This window comes from Malus domestica, chromosome 10 (genome assembly GCF_042453785.1).
Source record: "Malus domestica chromosome 10, GDT2T_hap1".
NCBI classification, from domain to species: Eukaryota; Viridiplantae; Streptophyta; class Magnoliopsida; order Rosales; family Rosaceae; genus Malus; species Malus domestica.
Window position 1 is genome coordinate 32400640 of NC_091670.1, and position 24226 is coordinate 32424865.

General features: G+C 36.0%; 2 protein-coding genes and 2 long non-coding RNA genes across 4 annotated transcripts; 3 read left to right on the forward strand and 1 right to left on the reverse strand.

The window, feature by feature from the left end:
- The first annotated feature begins 8748 nt into the window (after positions 1-8748).
- On the forward strand, positions 8749-9532 carry LOC103445811 (auxin-responsive protein SAUR72). Its single transcript, XM_008384868.4, has one exon. The coding sequence runs from the start codon at positions 8848-8850 to the stop codon at positions 9265-9267; it is 420 nt and encodes a 139-aa protein (XP_008383090.1). The 5' UTR covers positions 8749-8847; the 3' UTR covers positions 9268-9532.
- A 7790-nt stretch (positions 9533-17322) lies between these two features.
- LOC114827451 (late embryogenesis abundant protein D-29-like) lies at positions 17323-17685 on the reverse strand. The gene has a single exon (XM_029109264.1). The coding sequence runs from the start codon at positions 17683-17685 to the stop codon at positions 17323-17325; it is 363 nt and encodes a 120-aa protein (XP_028965097.1).
- Positions 17686-18001: 316 nt separating this feature from the next.
- LOC139188856 (uncharacterized) lies at positions 18002-18703 on the forward strand. Its single transcript, XR_011572216.1, has 2 exons — positions 18002-18123; positions 18572-18703. It is a non-coding gene; the product is annotated as an uncharacterized lncRNA (long non-coding RNA).
- Positions 18704-21253: 2550 nt separating this feature from the next.
- On the forward strand, positions 21254-23607 carry LOC139188333 (uncharacterized). Its single transcript, XR_011571702.1, has 4 exons — positions 21254-21371; positions 21455-21609; positions 22463-22521; positions 23344-23607. It is a non-coding gene; the product is annotated as an uncharacterized lncRNA (long non-coding RNA).
- Positions 23608-24226: the final 619 nt, after the last annotated feature.

Genomic DNA, 24226 nt, shown 5'->3' on the forward strand with positions numbered 1-24226 from the left:
TGTAGTTTGGTGGTGAAGGGGGTGACGCTTGGCACTTGGTGCTGCGTCTTTAGCCTTTGCTCCCCTCTTCACTGCTTTTTGTTTGTTTCCTCTAGTTGTTGCCTCCTGGTAGGCTTCCCTGTGTTTTTGGCTCCGGCCCTAGTTATGAATTCATTTAGTTTTTCAAAAAAAAAAAAAAACACATTTGAGTCCCCACAATATAAAGTGATGCACGTGGCAATCTCACAGTTTTTTTTTTTTTAATTCGAATGAAACATAATTCCCTAATCAATTAACAAGATTATTGTAATAGTACTTTCGAGTAATTCTCAAAAGGGGTATGTTATCCACACACCTATTTTTACTTCTCACACACCCTTGTTAATTTTTATCCGTTGATCTTCTTCAATTTATCCGATCCGACGACCGAAAACCAAAAATGTGTGGGAGAAATAAAAAAGGGTGTGTGGATATCACATCCCTTCTCAAAATTTCAAATGTTAATTTTTTTTTAATAAAAAGGGATCGGTTGGTAACTTCGTGATAAATGTGAACAATACTATGAGTGTTTCATTAAGATTTTTTTTTTGTTTTTGGGGTTCTTTTAGGTAAAATTACACCTAAGGTGTACTTTTAAACTTTAATATTGAATTGAGTCAATGGTTTTTAATTATTTCAAGAGAGACAAATTTTAATGTACTTGTGTTAAGTGACCAAATAGCCCCTCTTCTGTTTGAAAGCTACTGACGGCAAGAAGTTAATCTTTCATTCCATTTTTTTCCGTCTCCGTTCAATTTCATTCCGATTTCTTTTCTTTTTATTTTTTAATTTGCTTCAACAATTTGGGTTCATATTTGGTTTCGCTCCGTCTCCGGTTCTCACCAATCCCACAGATCCCAAAAATTCGAAGCCCAAATCTCCAAAATCTTCAGCCCCCGAAGCTGCGGATTGCTGAGACAGTGTTGTTTGCAGTTCCCAAATTGGGCAGACGCAAGGCTGACGATGCAGGCTGCGGTGCGAAGAACAGTGTGGCATCGAGCTTGAGGTGCGGTTCATAGGGCCTTGTATTGTTAAAGTTGCAGTGGACTGGAGCTTGGTCCTTCGCGAGTTGCAGAAGGAGTACAGGTTCTGGGTTTTTGCAAGATACTTTTGAGTTATTGGTGAAGGGACTGGTAATGCTGCCATGCAATGTTCTCAAACCCATGGGAATTAATCTTAAAGATAAACGAGTTGAAGTGGAGAAGATAATTGGAAGGGGTAGTGGATTTGTTGTTGTTCAAATTCAATTCATTCCTTGCGTAAAACGAGTTTTAGAGCTGTAATTGCTACACATCTATTTCCGTGCAGCACTTCTTTTCTAATTTTAGTCATATAACAAAGTCTACAATAGGGATGGGCAATGGTTATGCGGACGGGTAACCGCGATTATTTTACCCATAACTGTTTATGTTCATACCCGTATAACCGTTTACCCGTGGGGTAATTACATAAATGGTTATACTTATAACCATAACCGTTTATAAACGGTTATCCATACCCATAACCGTGTACCCATTTACCCATAACCATTACCCATTTAACCATAACCATAATCATTTACCCGTTTACCCATTTTTCGCCCGTTTATCCTTTTTTTACCCATTTACCATTTTTTTTCTCCCGTCTACATTATTTTTTTAACGATAGTTAATCAAAAAATGAAAAGCGGAACACTATTCTCTATTCAAATCAAGAAGCTTTCTATCAATAACAACACTTTGACAATGTGGATACAATTACAAATCACAACACTTATACACATTTGAAGTTGATTCATTGCCTGATAGAACAAGCATTACAAGTTGAAATTCACTTGGCGAAAGCGCTATTGGCAGAAGCGCTTATGACACAAGCAGTCCCGAATTAGCAATCTCTCCCGAGAGTATATTCCGTGCTCGCTCATCATGTTGTTCAATCGTTTTATGTCCATCACCTGAAAGAAATTGAATTAAGACCATGTTTGGCCGGAAACTTAAAATTGCTTATCTGTATAGAAGTACTTATGTGCTTCAAAGCACTTCCAACTGCTTTTCCAAGAAGCATTTGGAAGTGTTCGCTGCTGAGGTGGCTGATAAGGATAACGAGGCGAAATGCCGGGCGAACGGCGACGTTGCTCAGAGGAGGCGGGGGAGGAGCCGGCACTCATTGGCTTCGGCCGACTTCAGCTACGAGCCGTCGAGCTACGCCAGGAATTTCGAGGACGACGTGAACCGAGCTGACGAGATTATCTCTCTCAGAAGGTTCAGGGGGTTGCTGGCGCAGCCGAAGCAAAGCTTAACGACGGCGCCTCCGCCTACCAAGTGTTCGCCGTTGCGTCCGGAGATTGCTGCGTTTAGCTAAAGATTAATTATGTTTTGATAATGCAATTACAAGTGTGTCGTCATCTGCTAAGGTTCTGCAACTGATATGGCGGATGAGATTTTTCGATTGAATTCGAGGCTCTGTAGAGAGAGAGATCGGGAGAGCGACGGAGAAAGAGAGTGACGAAGTCGAAAGGCGGAGAAAGAGAGTGACGAAGTCGAAACTCTGAGGGTTTTTAATTTTTTTTTTACATATATTAAATTAAATGGGTAAATGGATACCCGTTATAACCATGAATATTAACCATAACCGATGGATATCCGTTATAACCGCGGATAATACCCATAACCGTCCATTTAAATTTCATGGATAAACGGTCATACCTATAACCGTTTATTTGTTTAAACGGTTACCCATAACCATAACCATCAACTTTAAATGGACGGGTAACCGCGGTTACCCATACCCATGGGTATTTTGCCCATCCCTAGTCTACAAAGATGTGATTTAAATCTTTACTAGTTATTATGTGGTTGATTTTCATTTGATAGTTATTAGTCTTTATTTCAACTTGAATTTTAATATGGTGATCATGAATTTCTTTTTCAATTGGGTTGTATTGATGACATAATGTAATTAGTTTGCAAATGATTTGAAACCAAACTGCAACCAAATGGTTTGGTTCCATATTGTTTCAAGCTTCAAACCGCATCAAACCGAATCGTAAAAAAATTCGGTTTCGGTTTTAGTTTCACCCCAAACACACCGAACCAATCCATGCCCACCCCTATACTCGAGGATGGGTTGAATTGATTCTGCTAAAATGGTAAGATGAGTTGAAATGATTCTGCTAAAATGGTCAATGACTAATTGAACTGATTATGCAAAAATGGTCGAGAACGGGTTAAACTAATTCTCTAAAAATGGTTGATGGCTAATTGAACTGATTCTACAAAAGTTGTTGAAGACGGGTTGAAAACTTTTTCTGCAAAAATAATCAAGAACGGGTTTAACTGATTCTGAAAATATTGTTGAAGGTGAGTTGAACTGATTCTGCAAAAAATATCGATAACTGATTAAATTGATTCGGCAAAAGTGGGTAAGGATTGATTGAACTGATTATGCAAAAATAGTCGAAGACGGGTTGAACTGATTATGCAAAAATGGTCGAAGACGGGTTGAACTAATTCTGCAAAAATTGTTGAGGACAGGTTGAACTGATTATAGTAATAAAGGATACAAATTGATTCTACATATAGTTTCAAAACTAATTCTGCAGAAATAGTCGAGGATGGGTTAAGCTTAGTTTCATAACACATAGTAATTTGGGTTAATCTTAGTTTACAACCCTGAAGTTTCTTAGTTTTTAACATTTGGTACATGAAGTTTTTTTAGTCCCAATCTGGTACCTAAAGTTATAATTCTGGAACATTTTCATACATCCGTTAAGTTTTCCATTAGAACTTTTGTTAACTGATGATGTGGCACCCACGTGGACAATAACTGGGCGCCATGTGTCAATATGGGCCTACTTGAATATTAAAATTTTTTAAAAAGAAATTAAAAATACAAAAAAAAAAAAAAAAACCCCATCTGTCTCCTACCTCATCCCCCCACCCTCTCCATCCTTTCTCTCTTCTGCAACCCGCACCCCTTCCCTCCCTTCTCTCTTCTGCAACCTGCACCACCCTCCCTTCTCTCAGCTGTTAATAGAACCCTTCCCTCCCTAAGGCTTTAGGGATGGAAGGGTTATATTAGTTGCCCTAAAGCCCTAGGGGTATTGCTAGTATTTTAAAACATTGTTTCCATGTTTTTGGGTTGAGCTTTTGTTATTTTTATGTTTTTGTCTCTCATTGACATGTTTAAAAGCTATTGGAGTTTCTTGAAATATAGTTAAAAATTTTGTCTCTATATATAAAGCTCCATTTGTTTTACCTTTTTTACTAGCATTTCAACTAGAAAATAGAAAGTAAATATGAAAAAACATTAAAGGGAAAATAACCAAGGTAGTCTCAGGATTATCATTCGGGAATTTGACAAGTCAAACTACACACACAAATTTTATTGTGGTTAGAGGTGGATGGACTATGAGACTAAGGTAGTCTCAGGATCATTCGGGGTTCGAAAAATATACACGTGAAGGTCTTTCGAGGTATTTGATGTAATGGCTGCTAGCTATATCTCGACCAGTTGCGTCGACAACACTATCACTTATCAGATTGCTTCGACATATGTTGATATCTGTTGACATGTGTGATGACGTGTGCGATACATGATTTGATTGACGATAACAAGTTCACCAAGTGTTCGACGAAATAACTTAATGAATAGCATGATTTTTTTTTGCGTGCTTCGCACTGTTTCTATCTAAAAACATGTTTTTAACACCGAAGACCCCACAAGATTCGAATCCTGAATTTGTCACTGATTGAGGTGTTGGTTTTTAGAGCCAAGTGTTATGAAGAACACTTTTCATTATTTCAATAGGTAAGTCTAAATGAAGTAATTGCTTGTGTTATGGATGAGTAACAAGTCCTGAAATTAATATGTAGTTTGGAAGCAAATAAGAAATATTGCTCTTTATTGTATGGCCCTCATGGAAACTTCTAATGAGAAATCAACTTAATTAATATTAGAATTCATTTCATTTGAATGGAATAATTTTATTACCAAGTTTATTTGACCCAATTAAATTTCATGATATGTCTGTATGTATATATATTTATATTTTGTATTACAAAGTTCATACATGGATTGGTGACTTGTAGATGTTGCATCATGACATGTACTAGTACTATCTTAGAACGCAATTTTCCACTTTCTCGATTTTATTTTTATTATATTCATGTAAAGTGGAGGAAGCAACTGATTATTAATAAGGAATTTTAACGAAAACCTTTCAGTATTGTTCACTTTAACGAAAAATCACATTTTTACACTAAAAAGTCAATCCTAGTACTATTCACTTGACCCTTTATTTTGTCCTTATCGTTAAAGCTCAAATTTTTAAAGTTATTTCATTAGTTTTCTTTAAGAAGATTTTAACAAAAAACTCTCGATACTGTTCACCTTAACGAAAAATGTCAACTTTTTAATATAGACTTTTCAAATCCTCCTATAGACCTCATTGTTCAGTCGTATTTATACAGAAGTCAGACACGCGAAACATGTGTAGCCAGTTACTTTACATGTGAGCAAACGTTGACTGCAATACTACGAATGAACTTGGAATTTTATCTAAAACCAATTGATAATAAAAAGTAATCCAAGTGATGGCGAGAGTTTATGCGTTAATGATGTAGAATTAGGCTTATATCAAAGGATTGACTATTGACTTTGAGTCCCTTCAATTGTAAGTGGGAAAAAAAATGATATTGAAGAACATAATCCACGCATATTGATTAGAAAATCTTGTCTTTTTCATAGAATTTCGATTTCCATGGTGACAAAATCGATCATATAAAAAAAAGATAAAAAAAAAAGAGAGAAAGAAATGATGACATAATGGTAACTACAAGCGGTGGCAAATCCAGTATGGGTTTTTATATTAACACCCTACAAAATGTTGAATGCACCTCACATTAAAATTTAATATTAAATAACTTATTTATACCACATGCAATGACAATTTTGACCTTATTAGGTTTTAAAAAAAATAAAGATTTATAAATACACCCTAAATCACTTTTAGCGTATTATTTATCTTCTCAACTATCCAACATGTTGTTAAGAAAAATTGTTTTTGACGAATGGAACACGAAATCGATGTTCAGGAGCTTCACATGAGGTAAGACTTCATAGTTTTCATTGTTTTAGTGATTTCGATGACATCGATAATTATTTAATCTTGCGTTTGTTGCATTATTTAAACTTCTATATTCATATTCATCTTTTAATGTTCATATGGTTAGATTCAATCCCTGAAAATTAAAAATGAGTGTTATAAGATTTGAGAAATGTGGGGTGTATGTACAAAATATAAGATGTATATTGAGAATGTGGGGTGTGGGAGTATTATGGGAAAATAAGTGGGGTGTATTAAGATAAGACTTTAAGTGAAAAAGAAAAGGTGGGGTGTATTAAGTTTGTGGGGTTTATTCAACAATTTGTGAAGTGTTAATATAATTAGCCATGCAGTATTTGAATTTAGGTGGTCTGTTAAAATTCAAGTTTTTTATTTATTATATATATATATATATCTACTAATTAATAAAACTTTCTTTGTCAATCAAAAGATGATGAAACGATAAATTAGTCTTCTATCACATAAAAAAAATGATGGGCAATAATATAATTTCACAAGTTCAAATTTTACTTTTTTTATTGAAGTCTCACCTACAGGTGATGTTAAAATATCTCAAATATTAAAAAAAAAAGGAAAACAAAAACCTCCCACTCCCCCTCACATTCTCTCTCTCTCTCCCTCTCTCCTTCTCATTTTCTAAATATCTCCAATATCACATAAAAAAATGATGGGCAATAATGTAATTTCATGGGTTCAAAATTTTATTTTGATTGAAGCCTCACCTACGTGATGTTAAAATATCTTCAATATTAAAAAAAAAGGAAAAAAAAACCTCCCACTCCCCCCATGTTCTCTCTCTCTCTCCCTCTCTCCTTCTCATTTTCTAAAAAAATATGTTCATACACACAAACTGTGTAGGCAAATGCTAGTATATATATAAATAAAGCGCGAAGCATGCAAAAAAAAAAATCAGTTTATTTATTGAGGCATTTCGTCGAACACTTAATCAGTGATATCAAGAGAGTTTGTCCGATGTTGTCCACTCAACCCATTGAGATATGTCTGACATGTATTACATCAAACACTTAATAAATACAATGAGACCCGTAGAAACATTCGAAAAGTCCTTTAAAAATCTTCACATGTATATTTTCAAACTTTAGTGGTTCTGGGACCATCTAGATCCCAGTGTGCATCCGGTTCTAACTACAAGTGGTTTAGAACGAATTCTTTAGGATTGTTATCCATATATGAGAGAAAAAAATAAGACCAAAAAAATAGGGAAAAATGGTAATGTGATACTTTTAAAGTGTCAACTTTGAGGCAGTTTCCAAATTTTGTTTGCTCTGATTTCTTTGAGCAGATGGCATACATGCATGCAGTAATATCATCCCGTGACAGTTTGCTTTTTTGTGAAATGGTTTTGGAATGGTTTTTTCTGCATGTTATTTCGAATGTATTTATATCTGAAAAAAAAAACACCAAATTTGTGGCAAGAAATGATTGGAACATGCAAAGTTTCTGTGTATCACTCTAGCAAAAATGGTGAAACTTTTAAAATCCTTAAAACTTTCATCTGTAAGAAAACCAAAGACACATATATAGAAAGTGAGGTAAAATTATAAAAACTAAACACTTAAAAGAGAATGAAAGTAACCACGCTTTCCTTAATATTCTCCACATTCCAACGTTCACAAACATTTACGTTACAGTTACTCGAAGGAGACGAAACCGCCGATGTCTTTTCTTCTCAAACGATTCTCTGTTTCGATGCAATTAGCAACGAGTATTGTGCTTTCCACTTTTTCTCTACTCTCTGCTTGCACTTACCAAACTAAAGGAATCGTCACTTGCCCGAAGGAGGATGGATAGGCAAAGGGGCAAATGGTTAGCAAGCATGGATTACCATCCTTCATCGAGTAAGTGCCGATTAATTTGGTAAGTGCAAGTAGCGGGTGGAGAAAAAGTAGAAAGCACAACACTTGTTGCTATCTGCATCGAAAGCGTAACTACAACATTAGCTAGAATGTGAAGAAAATTAAAGGAAGCATAGTTGTTTTCACTCTCTTTTAATTGTTCTTGTTTTTACAATTTTACTCGCTTTTTATATCTGGTTATTTGCCTTTCTCACTTTAATATACAGATAGAAGGGAAATGCTAAAAAGACTCTTTCAAAAGTAAGACTTTTTATGAACTCTTCGTCATCTTATGTTTTTTGCATAATATTCACGTCAACATTGTATCATGACATAAAGTGACGAAAAGTCTAATGGAGAGTTTTACATTAAGAGAGTCTCGTTAGCATTTCTTAAACGTATAAAAACAAATGAGATTAAAAGATGAATGCCAAACCTGCAGTCTTACCTGCAAATGCTAATGCTGGTGCCCACCACCAAAAATCTAAAACAAAAGAAGAAAGAAAATACAGTAATTTAATTATAATTCTGCAATCAAGAAATAAAAAAATGATCCATGATATTTAATAGTTTTGTTTAAGAATAATTAAAAATTGAAGGGAAAAAAAAAGTCTGTCTCACTTATTGTACCTGCCTAGTACGCCTAATTGTACCTCCCAACGTTCTCTCATCGTCACCTTTCCGTTTCTTAACATTTTACTATGACAGTCTCTCTCTCCTCCGCTCTTTCTTTTATTCTTTCTCTCTCTGGCCTTTATATATTCCCTTCCCCTCCTCACACCCCTCACACCCACTACTCCAATTCTCTCTCTCTAAAAAACTCTTCAATTCTCTCTCTTCATCTCCTTACGCCGTCCGTACATCACCATGAAGCAGCTGATCCGCCGGCTCTCCCGCGTCGCCGACTCATCGCAGTACTGCCTCCTGCGCTCCCCGGCCGACGCCTCCGCCCCCCCGCGCAGAAACGAGTCCTTCCGTGTAAAGCTCCGGCGCCGGAGATCCTCCGCTGGCGAGCAGGTGGCCCCCGAGGGCCACGTCCCGGTCTACGTCGGCGACGAGATGGAGCGGTTCGTGGTCAGTGCCGAGCTCCTGAACCACCCGGTCTTCGTCGAGCTCCTCAACAAGTCGGCACAGGAGTACGGCTACGAGCAGAAGGGAGTCCTCCGGATCCCATGCCACGTGATCGTCTTCGAGCGCGTGCTCGAGGCGCTCCGCCTCGGACAGGCCCCGTCGTGCGACCTGCACGACCTCCTCAACTCGAACTCCGTCGACCTGAGATCCTTGTAGATTTGGTAATTCAGGGAAATGTTTTTGGCCTTTTATGTAAATACATCGATTAAAACGAAGCGACGCAAAGCGATACGTTTTTTATTTTATTTTTTGTGGGGTGGGGTGTTGTTGTAAAGGGAAGAAACACTGGTGAAATGCTAGAATTTACAGTCGTAGCAGAACGGAAAATATTTCTACTTTTTTGCCCAAATTCTGTGTTCTGTTTCTTCTTGTTTCCCAAGAAAATATGGGATGGAAAATGGTAAGGAAAAGAAATCATGTAGCTCTACAGTTGCGATTCCGCATACCTGGGCTTAAATTGGCCGTTTCTTCCTCTGCACTGAAGTTCGAATCTTTCATGTGTATAAATTTAGTGTAGATTATTGCTAGTATTAAAATTTGGATTCGTGGAAAATTGGATGAAGAAATTATTCATTTGTTTTGGGGTTAGTGAATAGTGAGTTGTATTTCCAGACAGTGTTTTGCATTTTCTGGGAGTCCAAACGGAACCCGGACACGAAGTTGGGAACAAATCACGGAACTGGGACTGTGTTAATGTCGGGGGTTGTAACGTCCCAAACGGATCTGGAAAAAGTTTTGATGCCATACGATACGACCGAGTTGGAAATGGTGTCTTTTCCGTAATTTCGTGTTCTTTGGTGGCTGTTTGACTTGAGGGATAACTTTGTCTGTCTGGATTTCTGGTGAAGGGTGTTTTTGGTCAATTCGCGTGGGTTTCGGTTGATTATGAAGTTATGACGGTGGTAGATGAAGGGCTGAAGCACAAGCACCTTAGAAGAAAGTAGAGTGTCATCCTTTTAGTTTAATTTCAAAAATGGTATTTAAAATCACTACAAAAGTAAGGTAATTAATCAAGTTATATATGCGGTTTTGGTCCAATAATTCATTGTTACGTTTAAGTTTTTTTATCTTTTCATATGACTCTAAGTTATTAGAACAGAATGTCATGTGTCAATGAATATATTTACTGATCGTTGATGTATTATTAGGTAAGTTACAATTAGGTAAGTCAGACAGAGGTGATACTCTGGGTTTTAAAGATGTCAATCAAATTAGAGCTAGGGTCGGGTCGAGTTGAGGTAATATTGACTGTTGATACATTGTGGATTTAAAAGGCTTCAGTTAAGTTAGTAGTAGGTTAGATAGAGATGATATTGATCGTTGGTACCTTGTGAGTTTTAAAGGTGTCAATCATGTCAGTGAAATCCAACAAGAATGATCTGATTGTTGATGTACACATAATTCATAATGCATCAACAGACAAAATTAACCCACGCATCGTAAAAACTGACTAAAACATCCTTCTACCAAGAATGTGGGTGTAGTTACAACTTACAACCTTGCTTAATACATCAGTAATATTTTAGAGGGAACAAAAAAGAAAAACAGCAAATTATATATACCAACTATGGCCGAACATGCACATAATCCGGCAGTTAATCTTACCTAAACTCAATGATTAAAAGAAACTGTCAAAACAAATCTCATTCAAGGCGCCAACGATTTAGAGTCCAAATTATACAAGTCTAGGTACACAAATCAAGGCATACATTGCATGTCCACCTAAAGCAATGACACCATGATTAATTCCTTAATACATTTGCCACCTAATATGAATAAGTATTGAGTATTGTTATGAAGATTAAATTTGTAGACAAAATTTTAAAAACTAAATGATATGAAAGTTGACGATTGATTTATTACTTAAGCGTTGATAAATGTACTTATCTATTGGTGACACATCATTAGTTTGTAAATTTTATCTACAAATTTAGTCTTCATGACATTACATTAAGTCTGCATAGCAATACTGCACAGTTCAGGAACTCACTGCTAAAATTTCTAAATGGTAATTACGTACTAATTAGACACTTAATTAGTAACATTATTGATTAGGTAGCTAGAGGGATAGAGAGCTTATAACTTGGTCTCATATTAGTTGAAATGTAGATTGATTACCATGCAATCGATACACATCACTGAAACTTGTCAAAGATGCTTTGGTGGCATGCCTCTAACTTGTCAAAGATTTCTAGGTAGGTGGGTTTTTGATCGATGTTTTCAAGCAAATGTACCAATATTATTACTTCAAAATTTATCTTGAGTAGGTGATATGCTTGTGTCACTTATATTTATACGCTAGTATATATCGTGGATTTGATTGATTTAATTTAATTTTAACATTTTGATAAGAAACAAGTGTTAATTATTTGTTTTTTCCGTGTAAAAAACAAAAACCCTAATTGGAGCACAAACAAGAACGGCAAAATACAAAGTCTACCTAGCTACGTCTCTTTAATACTAAGCTCTAAACATTGACCATAACATTGATCATAACTATAACACTAACATCTTTAGGAACGACGGGGTAACGAGTTAGATTTGTAATAGGATAAGGATTCGAACCCGTTCAATGTAAGTTTTGTTCGGCGTCGGTTTTCTGACTTTTGTATAGTGTTTACGGTATATCATTAATGAGTTCTACGTCAAATCTTGTTAGTTAGAGCTCGTGCATTGCATAATGCAAAGACGAAAAACTTTCGTCCTTTTAGTATGCATGTTCTCCTAACTCTTGCTCCCAAAAGATGGAAAAATACATATATGGAACATAAGATTTTAAAAAATCTGCTTTATATGGAGCTAAAAAATAGCTAAAATCTAATGGCAAGGATTACACCAAATGCTAGGGGCATTACTGAAATGAGGTAGTTTGTGTCCTAACCTCAAATCTAAATGCATTCTGCCGGGCCAAATTAAACATAGTGCCTTGTTTGAAAGTGCTTCTAAAATGGTTGAAAACGTTTTTGGTTAAAACATTTTCGAAACCAATCATTGGTAAAAATGCAAGTGAATCCTTAAAATAATTAAAGTGCTTCATGCCACCAGTTATGTGCTTCTTGTAGGAAACACTTAATTAAATGATTTTAGAACTTTAAAATATTTTCGCTAAAAACGGTTTCAATCGTTTTAAATGCAGCCCTTAACTTATATGTGTTTGGTATTCCTAATTAATTAATACATAAAAATCAAGGATTGGTGCAGTCAATCTGTCTTTATAATCCATGATATATTTTTGAAAGTGCAATTAACAAACATGACCTTACTTTATATAACAGATTTGTATATATCAATTTCACGGCCAAAAAATAAAAATAAAAATAAAAAGAGAGGATTATTTTTTGGGGAGGCCCATTTGCCCATGAATATGATATATACAAATCTGATATTCCGATGACTATGTAATTTGTAATGATATATGAGTAGGTTAAGGTGGTCTCAAACAAGAAATCATGGAAAATGGTGGCAGAATATATTGGGTTGAAGACCCCACAAAAAAATTATTTCAATTTTGAACATTACTTTATAAAAATAAAAATAAAAACGATAATACGGAGATCAAATTTTTAAACCAAAATTTGTAAAAAAAATGATGTGGTTGTTGATAATTAGATTAACGTGCTTATTGCTTATTGGTGACACATCATTTGGTTTGCAAATTTAGCTTCATAATTTAGTCTCTCTAACATTATCTAAATAAAAATAATGTGGAGTGTGAAGAAGAAGAAGAAGAAGAATTAAGAAATTTTGAATTGATTATGTAGTCAATCAAGTGAAATGTGGATTAATTGTGGACCCGAATAGGATCCGGCTTGAAACAAAACAAGCAGAAATGGACAAGTAATTGAAAAGGATAAGGTACCAAATGTATATGGTGACAAATGCAAAACTGATCATGAAGTGAAGGACGGGGCCCTGCATGCTTGGCTACCTCAAGTGCAACGGAGGCGTCACAAAGACGTATTTTTTACACCATTCACTTGATTGATTATTGTTAATTAGCTTTCTTAATTCGGAATTAATTTTAACCTTATCCGAAATTAAGCTCAACCATACGAGTGACATGATCATAAGTTTTATTGGCCGAAATGTGTGACCAACCAACTTTTCAATACTTGACCAGATCATATATATATCCTTAAAAGAGTGCTTGATGGATGTTCTCTATATATATGTTGTTCAAAATAATATGATCAAGAGGTGCAGTATCTAAGTGTGAAATCTGTAAAGAGTATTTACCCAATTTTTCACACACGTTTTGCAGGCCTACTCCGTAACGTGTTTAACGATTCGAGCTGTCTATTTTGTAGAACATTATTCATAGATAATCCTTACAAAAAATTAGACAAATACAAAACCACCATTAAAACATTCATTTGTAGTGAAGAAAATGGACGAATATAGTTCTACAAAGTAACCTTAAATCCTTAATCCCACACGGTCATATGGTTTAAGATTTAGGTATTTTGACAGACATGATCCTTGAGGAAATACCTAAAAGATAGATGTTTGGATCGTTGGAATACATTACGAAGTGGACCTCACAAAAATGTGTCTATATACATATAAAAGTGAAAAGAATAATATCATTGAGGATTTTCTGCTTATCTGTATTTCTACAAATCTTTATCATTTTAGGATCCAAGATTGCTATACTGAAGTAGAATATTAGAGAATAAGCTCGGATGATTCTATATTATTTACTTGATACTAGCTAGTATTCTGTTTTGGAAGAGAGATTCATATCTTTACCAACTAGGCTGTGCTAATTTGATCTCTGAACCTTACCCCGATTAGTATATTAACCGGATAATTAGGGAAAGTAATTCCTGCCTTTGTGTATAAGAAAGGAGGCCACATATGTAGAGAAATACTATCATACTAGATCATGAACCATAACGTGCATTAATCATGTTGATTCTTATTAAAAAATAATAATAAGAGAATATCACAATCAAACAACATAAGTTTAATAAAAGAATAAGATGCTAACAAATTTACTGACACGTTAAAAAAAATTAAGATTTTGACATCATCTCTAGCTAAGTTGGAATTATAGAGTACTTAATCAGAGTGAATTCGGATTGCAGGCGCTCATTAAGGCTTATTGTATGCTAGTCCAAAAGGAACAAAACCGTAGCCATTTCCGAGGGAATAATTTAGCTGGAGCATTGGAGGTGGTGGATCGACGAGGGGTTTACAATATATATATATAATTAAAGGCATAACCCCATTTTATGCCAGGCTACGTACTTGACTTATGTTGCCAGCCAGCTGCATGAGTTTTACACACACACACACACATATATATAAACACAGGTTTGACGTGGGCTTCATGATTGGATACAAATTAAGAAATTTAGTGACAGTTGATGTGTGTGTGTATATAAATATATATCCTTCTTCAATCTTCAGCACTTACCTTTAAAAATATATGAACATATATTTCAATATATTTAAAAGAATCATGTTAGACCAAAGATACTACGCGTGCCAGTTCGGAAGCACTTGTGAGTTTAATGGAGCCAATATTCGAGATTGGTATTATATATGCATGATATTCCTAGAATAATGTTCGGAGTTGGACACCGATCGTTAAACAATTTGAAATTAATGTTGAAAGTATGAATAGATGTATGGCGGAGATTGGTTTATGATTGAATATGGTGCAGATTGGTCTAGGAAGAGTTTGTTAGAATGTTAGGTTAGAACTAAAAATTAAGGTTAGCTCTATACAAGGATTACATGCTATTTAAAACAAGATCAATATGTATGTGTGTCGTGTTAACCACATACCATTGCGTCATTACACACACACACACACACACACACAAAAGGTTAATGTTATACAATCAGGTAAAGCTTTTGAGGATACCTGAAGACGACATTGAGTTGGATGAACGAGAGAACCCTAGTCTGCAAGTAATCGTTCAAGGAAAGTCTTCTACTCACTTGAAGCCTTTATGTTCTTATGGTGATAGAACCCTTTTCTTAGAACGTTTTTTCTATGAGCGGGGAATTCCTACATTTATTGTGGCAATGGCAGCCAACTTCCATCTATCGTGGAAGTATGGTTATTGTCCTGTTGCACCAAATCCCGGTTTAAATGGAATAATGGATTAGTGGTAAAATACCTTAAGTGATTATTTCAAAACATTTTGAATGTGCTTCTACAAAAATAGGATGTTAACTTTTCCACGTATTCAAACTCTATAGAATTATATTATCAACATGTACCCTCTCCTTTATCACAACTTGTTAAGTCCAAATAGGATTCTTAAATTCTCCCACATGGACGCTAACTAGTTGTGGTTTAGAAGTTCCATGTCTAATATGAATTCATTCTTTAGTGATCACTTTGAGTTTTAAGCAACTAACGTCTTATTCACATTTACTAGTAATCGTTTAAGGATTGAACTTTAGGAAATAATACATGTACTAATAATGTATTCACCCTAAAATCACAATCCTCAAATTCATACTATATAATGCAAGTGTAATCAAACATTTATACACATTAATAACATAATTTAATCTGTATCTCAATTCATCTCTCCCACTGAACAATCCAACTAACCATTGTCGAGCCTTTGTTTGGTTGCAATGTTCTCATAACACTTGATTAAACAAGCTTCTTTATCACTCAAGTTCCTGAGCATTACCTCAACTTGTATCAGCTTGCTGCAAGCATATATTTGTATATACAAACGACTGAAACAATCATCAAGGTTGAATTCATCAACATGTCAACTAAAAACCATGAAGAACAAAACACATGAATTCATACTTATTCAAATAGGGAAATTCACTCCCACATAACAGCAGAATTGAATGAGTCAATGACTCCCATATTCATGACATGATCCTTGAACACTCCAACAACTAAGGGCTTTATGAGAAGATACTCCTGCCTTCACCTTTTCCTTTATGGACAAATATTTCACATCCATCATTCATACATGTTTATGTTACACCTTTGGGTAAGAAACATAAACATCATTTTGAAAATAGATTATGTAACCTTATTGTATAATAGTCATGTAAAAGATTAGGAAAACAACCAAGATTTGAAGTCTTTGGACAATAAAATAATCAACTTAATTCTCTTAAAACTGTTATACCCTAAAAAAATCTCAAACCATTCATACATTCTTCTATTTGGAAAAGAATATTGACATATTACAAGTTTTAAAACCATAATTTACATAATCCAGTAGGTACACAAGCCTGCACTTCAAAATCTCGCTCAGAAGTTTTTCCTGAAAAAGTAAAGGTTAGTGCAAAAAATATTTGTGAGAACCCGTATTCCATAATTATATTATAAGTTGTCCTATATATGTGTGTGTGTCAACTAGAGTTGTATGTTGATCAACACGTGATGACCAAAGGACATGTGTCTCTGTGACTCATGAATTTTAAGCAAGAGCTGTTAGATACTAAAGTGAGTCACCACTCTATTGCTTGAGGTGTCGGATTTTTAAGAAAAACCTAGGGCTAGCTGTCATGCGTTGCACTTCCAACCAATTAAATGGCTTAATCTTTGCCGTCTTCTCCTAGTATAAATAGGAGCAAAGGCTCCATTCTTTTGAAACCACAGAAGCATGCAACGCATGCATTACGTAGGGGTGATGTACATATAGTATATATCTATGTATACATATGTATGTACGCAGTGGCGGATCCAGGAATCTTACCCCAAGGGGTCGCAGTGTAAAAGTTCAAATAAAAATTTAGGATGGAAAAACATATTGAAAATGAAATCTTAGTACTTTCATTCATAATTCATAATAGAAACAATATTACAAACTATTTCAACATTTCGTTGTTTCGTGGGAAATATGAATAAATAGAACTAGTTACAAACTTTAATTCGAATAAATAAAACCGTTACAAATTTTCCATTAAAAATACATTTCGAAGGACACAAATCATATAAAAGTGATGGTTTCATGCCACTCGGTTATTGTCTATCCAGTGTCCATCCATTTCTAATCAATTTATCTCTACACATTTCTTCGTCACTATGTTGGAGTTCATATTGAAAACACTTAACACAGTACAAATGTAAAATCCTCAAACGCTATCCCATGAAAAAAAAAAAAAAAAAAAAAAAACCAGTTCCTGGACAACATTTAAAAATTGATCCAAAATAAAGCAGAAAATTTCACATTCCATCACAAATTATGTAGGAAATAATTTAAAAAACAGTAGTGACTAACCAGAAGCAGTGTCATAAGTAGCATCAGAAGCCTTCTTAGAACTATCCTTCAAAAAATTCTCATCATCCTGCTTCAAAAAATTCTCATCATCCTGCTTCAGCCCAAGTCCTCCGGTGATTTTCTCTTTAGCCCACTCCATCCACGACTCCGACCCTTCTTTACCCTCTCTCGCCTTCTCCGCCGCCCTCGCGTCATCCGTCTGCCTTGACTGGTCCTTAAACTCCACAAACTCATCAAGAACTTCCTCATTCGCAGACGGCGTATGCCCCACGCTGGAGCCGCGGCATACGGTGGCAAGCATCACCACCACCGCCACCATAATGACAAGGAGTAGTTTGTAAGATTGCTTTGCACCCATGATCGTATAAACGTTTTCTGAAGATTTAAATCTGAAATGTATTTTCTGAAAAACTGAAGGTTTTGAGACGTTTTCTGAAAGGATCAGGAAGCAATGTGTGAAAGTTTAGGGTTGGGGAGGACTCCTGCCGAGTTTTGAAAAAAAAGAAGCGCGCGAGCGCTGCTTCTTCTTCCTCTTCCTGCCGAGTCTTCTTCTTCCTCTTCCTGACGATCCCGACGACCCCAGCTCCAAGAGGTCGCATATGGGAGCTTCAAGGTTGTTTCCATGGTTTCCAAGGGGTCGTGCGACCCCGACGACCCCACTGTGGATCCGCCCTTGTATGTACGTGTGTGTGTGTATATTATATATGTATAGAGAGAGATAGCGAGCTAGGGTTAGAGAGTTTGACGTGTGTGGAGATGTTAGTTGGGTTGTCTTGCCAATGCTTGGATTATCAAGGTGAGTGGTTTATGTAATGTGTTTCAAAGTATTCTTATTTTCTGATAAATGAAAACCACGAACTATTGTGGGTTTTATCTATTTATAAATCTCTATCTATTTAAGTCAAACATGTTGGATTTGTTGAAATGTTTTGGAGTTATTATATATCGTGATATGTGGATTATTTGGAAATGTTCATGGAGCATGAGAACTTTGGTGTTGCATTAATCCGAGGGATAAATGTAAACTGCACACGGCCATTAGGGGTCACGTGGTGAGTTACAATTTATGAAGGATGTAATGAATATGTAAATGGATGATGTGATATGAAATTACGTGGTTAAAGCTTTGATATTATTATCCTATTTTATAGTGTGATTAAAATGGCAAGCTTGACTGGCATATTATATATTCTACTTACTGAGCGACGGTGGTTGTTGCTCACCCCTCACCTATTATTTTACAGATGAGTTATTTGGCAAGACAGGTGTTGGACGAGCTGAGGTTGTCATTGAGAAGTTTAAGGATTTTAATTTATTACTTTTGTACACCCTGTAAGGTTTTGGAGTTATTTTAATAAGAGGGGTTCATTTTTCAACCCGTGTCAATTTCTTTTTATTTATTTTTACTTTTACTCACGTTTCGGGCGCAGGGTTTTATTTTTCCACCGATCCCAGGTTCGGGGCGTGACAATATTATCGCAAAAGACTTTATTGTTATGATTGCAACCATCTAAAAAAGCCAAGAAACATTAGTAAGGTGAACCCCAAACCCTAATAATTATTTGGTCAAAACCATTTAAGCAATCTTTAACTCAAAATTGCCTCAAACTTAAGCAGTCGTGAAAACAAGGTTCATTTAATCATGCATGTCTAAGTCTCACTTTTGAGCAAGAGACATAAACTACCTTAATTCTTTACTGTATAGCCATAACACAATAGATTAAGATAGAACACAATTCATAGCATATAAAACAGTGCTACTGTTTATGTCTTTGTCTAGTATCCATGCATAAAACTTTTAACATTTCAATTTTTTATGGTAAGTAGGAGAAATCAACCAAACATCGTATGAAAAACCAACTTCCTACACTAATGGTAGAATCTAATTATGGATTATTTTCACATGCATCAGGTTCCACCTTGCAACCTACCATCTACTTCAAAAATGGCATTACTCAGTAAAATCTATAAATCTGTATCAGAACAGGAAGCAAATACTACACCTATCAAAAGGAATAAAGTTACTAAAATAAAAAGCACTTACGCTCTCAAAGAAGAAGTTGTTTAACTTAATTTCACCTCCACAAAAACAACCAAGATGCACCACCCAGAAAGATCAACTAAGTCATTTTCTTTAACCAACATTAATTCTAAGTGCCCCTATTTATTGGCATCCCCTCAACAATAACTTCTACAAAAAATTAGTAGAAAAATAAAGAATCACTTTGCAATATGATACATACATCAATTCAAATTGAAGCTAATTAACTAAATCACATCCATATAAATCAAAAAAGGACATTACTTACTTCATGAGCTTGAGATGCAACCTTCCCAGTTCCAATGGCCCACACGAGCTTAAAGGCTAGACAACACAAACTCGTCGTGCTCGTTTTCGTCAAGTCCCTCGAAAACTTCATCGTCTCCGCCATCATGATCGACCAACTCCTGTAAGATTTTCATGTAGGCATCGCGATTTTTGTTTGGTTTTGTCATCAGCCCAGAAGGCTTAAAAATTGAATCACAATTCCATGCATCCTTTCCGGACCAAAATTTCCATAAAATCCCACTTTGGTGAAGATGTAATAAACATTTGTCCAATGGTTAAATAACACAATTATGTGTTCCAATAAGACATATTTAGCCTTAGTTGTTTTACGTTGGCACCATTCTTGAATAAGAATTACCAAAAAAAAACATTAATGCAAACAATTATAATCATAAATCATTATAATCACAACCAAGGAAAGCATTGACCAGAAACCATTAAAACATGTCCATTAGTCCACCAAGCTGGTGCATCCGTGATATCAAAGGCAACCCAACAATCTTTCATACCAATATCATTACCACCATCTCCATCGCTGGTTAAATGGAAGAGAAAATTGTAGCAGTTGCATTCACTGAAGACGATAACATTTCATGTCAACTTATTACATTAACACTTGATTGAAACGCAATACAATACAACGCTTTTGAGCAAGAAGTATTTTATGCAAAAACATACAAACAATGCAATTTTACCAAATGGCTATTTAGTTTAGCATTAAACAGTTTCTTGGTCTAGGTGTTTGGACAAGAATTAGAGCCTATTTAACACTCTGCCAAATACCATGTCCTAACTCATTAGTCGAACCATTAAAAGTATTCCCCATTTTTGAAGACACTTAAAAGAATTAATCCAAATTATATCCTCCTGAGAAACAAGAGTAATAGAAAAGATAACAGACAAAGAGTACAAGAAATTGAAGCATATTCCCAACCATCTTAGCATCTCCAAACATGGAGCAATGTGATGATAAATCAAGACATGAACTGATAATGAAAAACACAACTTATATGCGGCTCCTCACTTATTTATTTATTTTTAACCATAAAAAAATGGCGATAACATAATATTTTTCATTAGAAGATTCACAATGAACACAACCACAAGGACATAATATTTTCATGTATGCAAACCATGAACCACAATATAGAGAAAGAACCTGATACATTATATATGTCAAACCATGAACCACAATCCAGAGAGGGAGCCTGATACATCATATATGTCAGCTCTGGATCGAATCACATGATGGAGAAATAGATCCATGTTATGATCAATGAGTCACAATTTTACACCACTGAGACAATATTTCATTGAGAACCCATTTTGATGGAATTCTTCAAACAATTATTTAGTGTCACAACCCGTCCCGAGATTTTCATATCGGGAGCGTGAAATGACGAAAGTACCTTTAGCGGGTACTAAAGTATGTGTGTGAGACATATATTTTTGGTCTAAATACATACATTCCTAAGTTTTTGTGTGGCTAGGGATGTGAGTTGGACTTGTTATTTTTGGATGGATCACACCCACACTCACGGGACACTTCTCATTTTCCTTTCCCCGTGTCTTCCCTCTCTCATTTCCATCTCAGTCTCTCTTCCTCTCGAACGCACGGACCAACACTACAGAACCCTGAAACTTCATGGATCGAGGGTTTTGAAGGCACCATCGTGCTCTTAAGGACTCTACGAACTCAACCACACCCATATTAGGTAAGAAACCCTTCGTTTTCACGTTGAAAACTCGAGCTTCGAATTGAGCATTGTTCACGAACTCTTGAATGGTTGATTATTAGGACAATCCAAGCTCACAGGGAGCTTTGTTAGGACCTCTAGAGGCTTGGAGTGCATCGTTGGAGGTGTTTTGACGTCGGGATCAAGAGGTTCGAAGGTGGCCGGTTTTTGTGGAAATTTCTTGTCAAGATTTCGAAGGATTTGAAGCTCCTAAGAGGTATGGTTTCATTCTACATGTTGAGGGCTTCAATTTGGTATAAAGAACATGAAAATGGTGCAAAAATGAGCGAGAAACAAGCAATTGCAGGTCTGCCCAGAATCCGGCGCCGGTGACACTATTCCGGCGTCTGGAGGTAGGAGATGACGCGCGTGGGGGGCGCGTGGCACCGTGGCCTCCCCGGCGCGTGAGGGCGCGTGGGCTCTAGGAAAATTATTTTAAAAATATCACGATGTTTGTGAGGTTGAGTAGGTCACTGTGGTATATTCATATACCCAAATTGAGCACCGTATGAGAAGTTATTGAGAATTGTTGGTTATATGCTTTAAATAACGTTTATATAGTATTCACCGCGGCGGCGCGTGGCCAATGGCCGCCAATGTCATTCTTATCATGTGTTTAAGGTTCTAGGTTCAGTTTTGATAATTGATGGACGTAAATTGAGTAATTGAACCTAAGTTGGGTACGATTCGTGGTTAGGCGAAAACGTGAATTGACGATTTGACCGTTGGATCGTCACCAAAATTTGATACGTTGTAATACGTAATATTTGAGGATTATAGGAACTTACGGATCGGTAATCCGATTTAGGGATCTTCCGGAATTGGAGTTGTAAGTTCATAAAATAGAATGTTAACCATCACTTGGTTTTGGAAATTGACGGAGATCTGACCGTTGGATGGTAATGAAATTTTAGGAAATTGTCCTAGAGATATATTGTGGACCTCTGGAAGTTATGGATTTGAAATCTGAGTTGCAGATCTTCCGGATCGAACTGCGTAGTGACGTGTTGTATATAAGTTATATATTCTATTGATATGATTTCTGAGATTGGATTTGATTATTGTTTTAGGCGCCGATCGTCATGACGCCTTGACGTATTGTGCGATGGAGTTGTTGGGCGAACTCCAGGTGAGTGGGCAGTATTTCCGTTTATACCTATATACTATTGAAATTCCCATAAATTGAGTTTTTAATGAAAATATGTTTCTAAAATGCCATGCATACATAATATGAATGATATGAGTTATACGAATTGATAATTGATGCATATATATGTGTGAATTGGTGCTGTGGACGCACAGGTAAGTATCAGGTGAGTTTTATGTTATTCATGTGAATCATTGATGATGTATATTATGTTGATAGCTCATAACCTGCAATCATGGTGTTAGTGCTTATAGTATTCACCGCACCGCACGCTCATCTTGGATCCAAGTAGGTGCATGTCGTACAGACCATGAGAGGGTTCCGACATGCTAGTCGTACAGATCATTGAGGTGATTCCGACTGGTAGGTGACTTAGGTTATGTGCACAGATGATTGATGAGAGAAGCACTAGAGCGTATTATTACACCATTCATGTCGTACAGACTACTTCAGGTAGTTCCGACTTATCTGCAGTGTAGTGCCGTACAGGTCACCGAGGTGACTCCGGTTGGATTGGATGTTGAGCTATGGAATTAACCGTACAGGACCAACTGCAGGGTCTCCGGTTAATTCATCATTTCACCTGTTACATTGATGCATCATTCAATCTGTTTTTGAAAGTTTTTAACATAGCATAATTTTTGGTTTAAGAAAGTTTGATGATTTGAGATTTATGAAAAGTATTATGCTATTTTTGGGAAAGTATACAGGTTTTACAGCGAAGGGTTAGAAATGTTTTAAATGAAAGGTTTTCGAAAAACTTTGTTTTACTGACCCACTCAATTTTGTTTTGCGCCCCTCCAGGTTCTAGATTGCAGAGCTTTGGTGGCCACGAGGAAATCCAGCGGTGTTCTGACAGAATTCACAAATGTAGGACTCACCCTCGGGTGTTTCATCTTAGTAATTGTATTTTTAAAGCTTCCGAACTGTGTAAATGGTTACGTCACTCTCACGTGACGGCCATCATGCCCTCCTTCGGGACGGGGTGTGTCATTTAGTATATCAATTACTTGGACTTATGTAATTCTTGTTTTCTTATCTGCAAACACTCGAAATGGTGGTGAGAAGAGAAAAGTGACAACAAAACAAAACATGAATCAAAGTGAGACTAACCTTGGCTCTGATACCCAACTATTAAAATTATACAAGGATTACTCATTTAAAACAAGATCAATATGTATGTTTGCATCCTTACACACACACACACACACACACACACACACACACATACATACATACATACATACATACATACATACATATATACATACATACATACAATGTTAATGCTACACAATCAGGTAAAGCTTTTGAGAATACCTGAAGACGACATTGAGTTGGATGAACGAGAGAACCCTAGTTTGCAAGTAATCGTCCAAGGAAAGTCTTCTACTCACTTGAAGCCCTTGTGTTCTTATGGTGATAGAACCTTTTTCTTAGAACGTTTTTTTTTTTCTGTGAGCAGGGAATTCCTACATTTATTGTGGCAATGGCAGCCAACTTCCATCTATCGTGGAAGTATGGTTATTGTCCCGTTGCACCAAATCCCAGTTTAAATGGAGTAGTGGATTAGTGGTAAAATACATTACGTGGTTATTTCAAAGCATTCTGAATGTGCTTCCACAAAAATAAGATGTTCAAACTCTATAGAATTATATTATCAACATGTAAACTCTCCCTTATCACA

Bases quoted from the DNA above. Each gene is read 5' to 3' on its own strand.
- LOC103445811 (XM_008384868.4), top strand. From the start codon at position 8,848: ATGAAGCAGCTGATCCGCCGGCTCTCCCGCGTCGCCGACTCATCGCAG.
- LOC114827451 (XM_029109264.1), bottom strand. From the start codon at position 17,685: ATGGGTGCAAAGCAATCTTACAAACTACTCCTTGTCATTATGGTGGCG.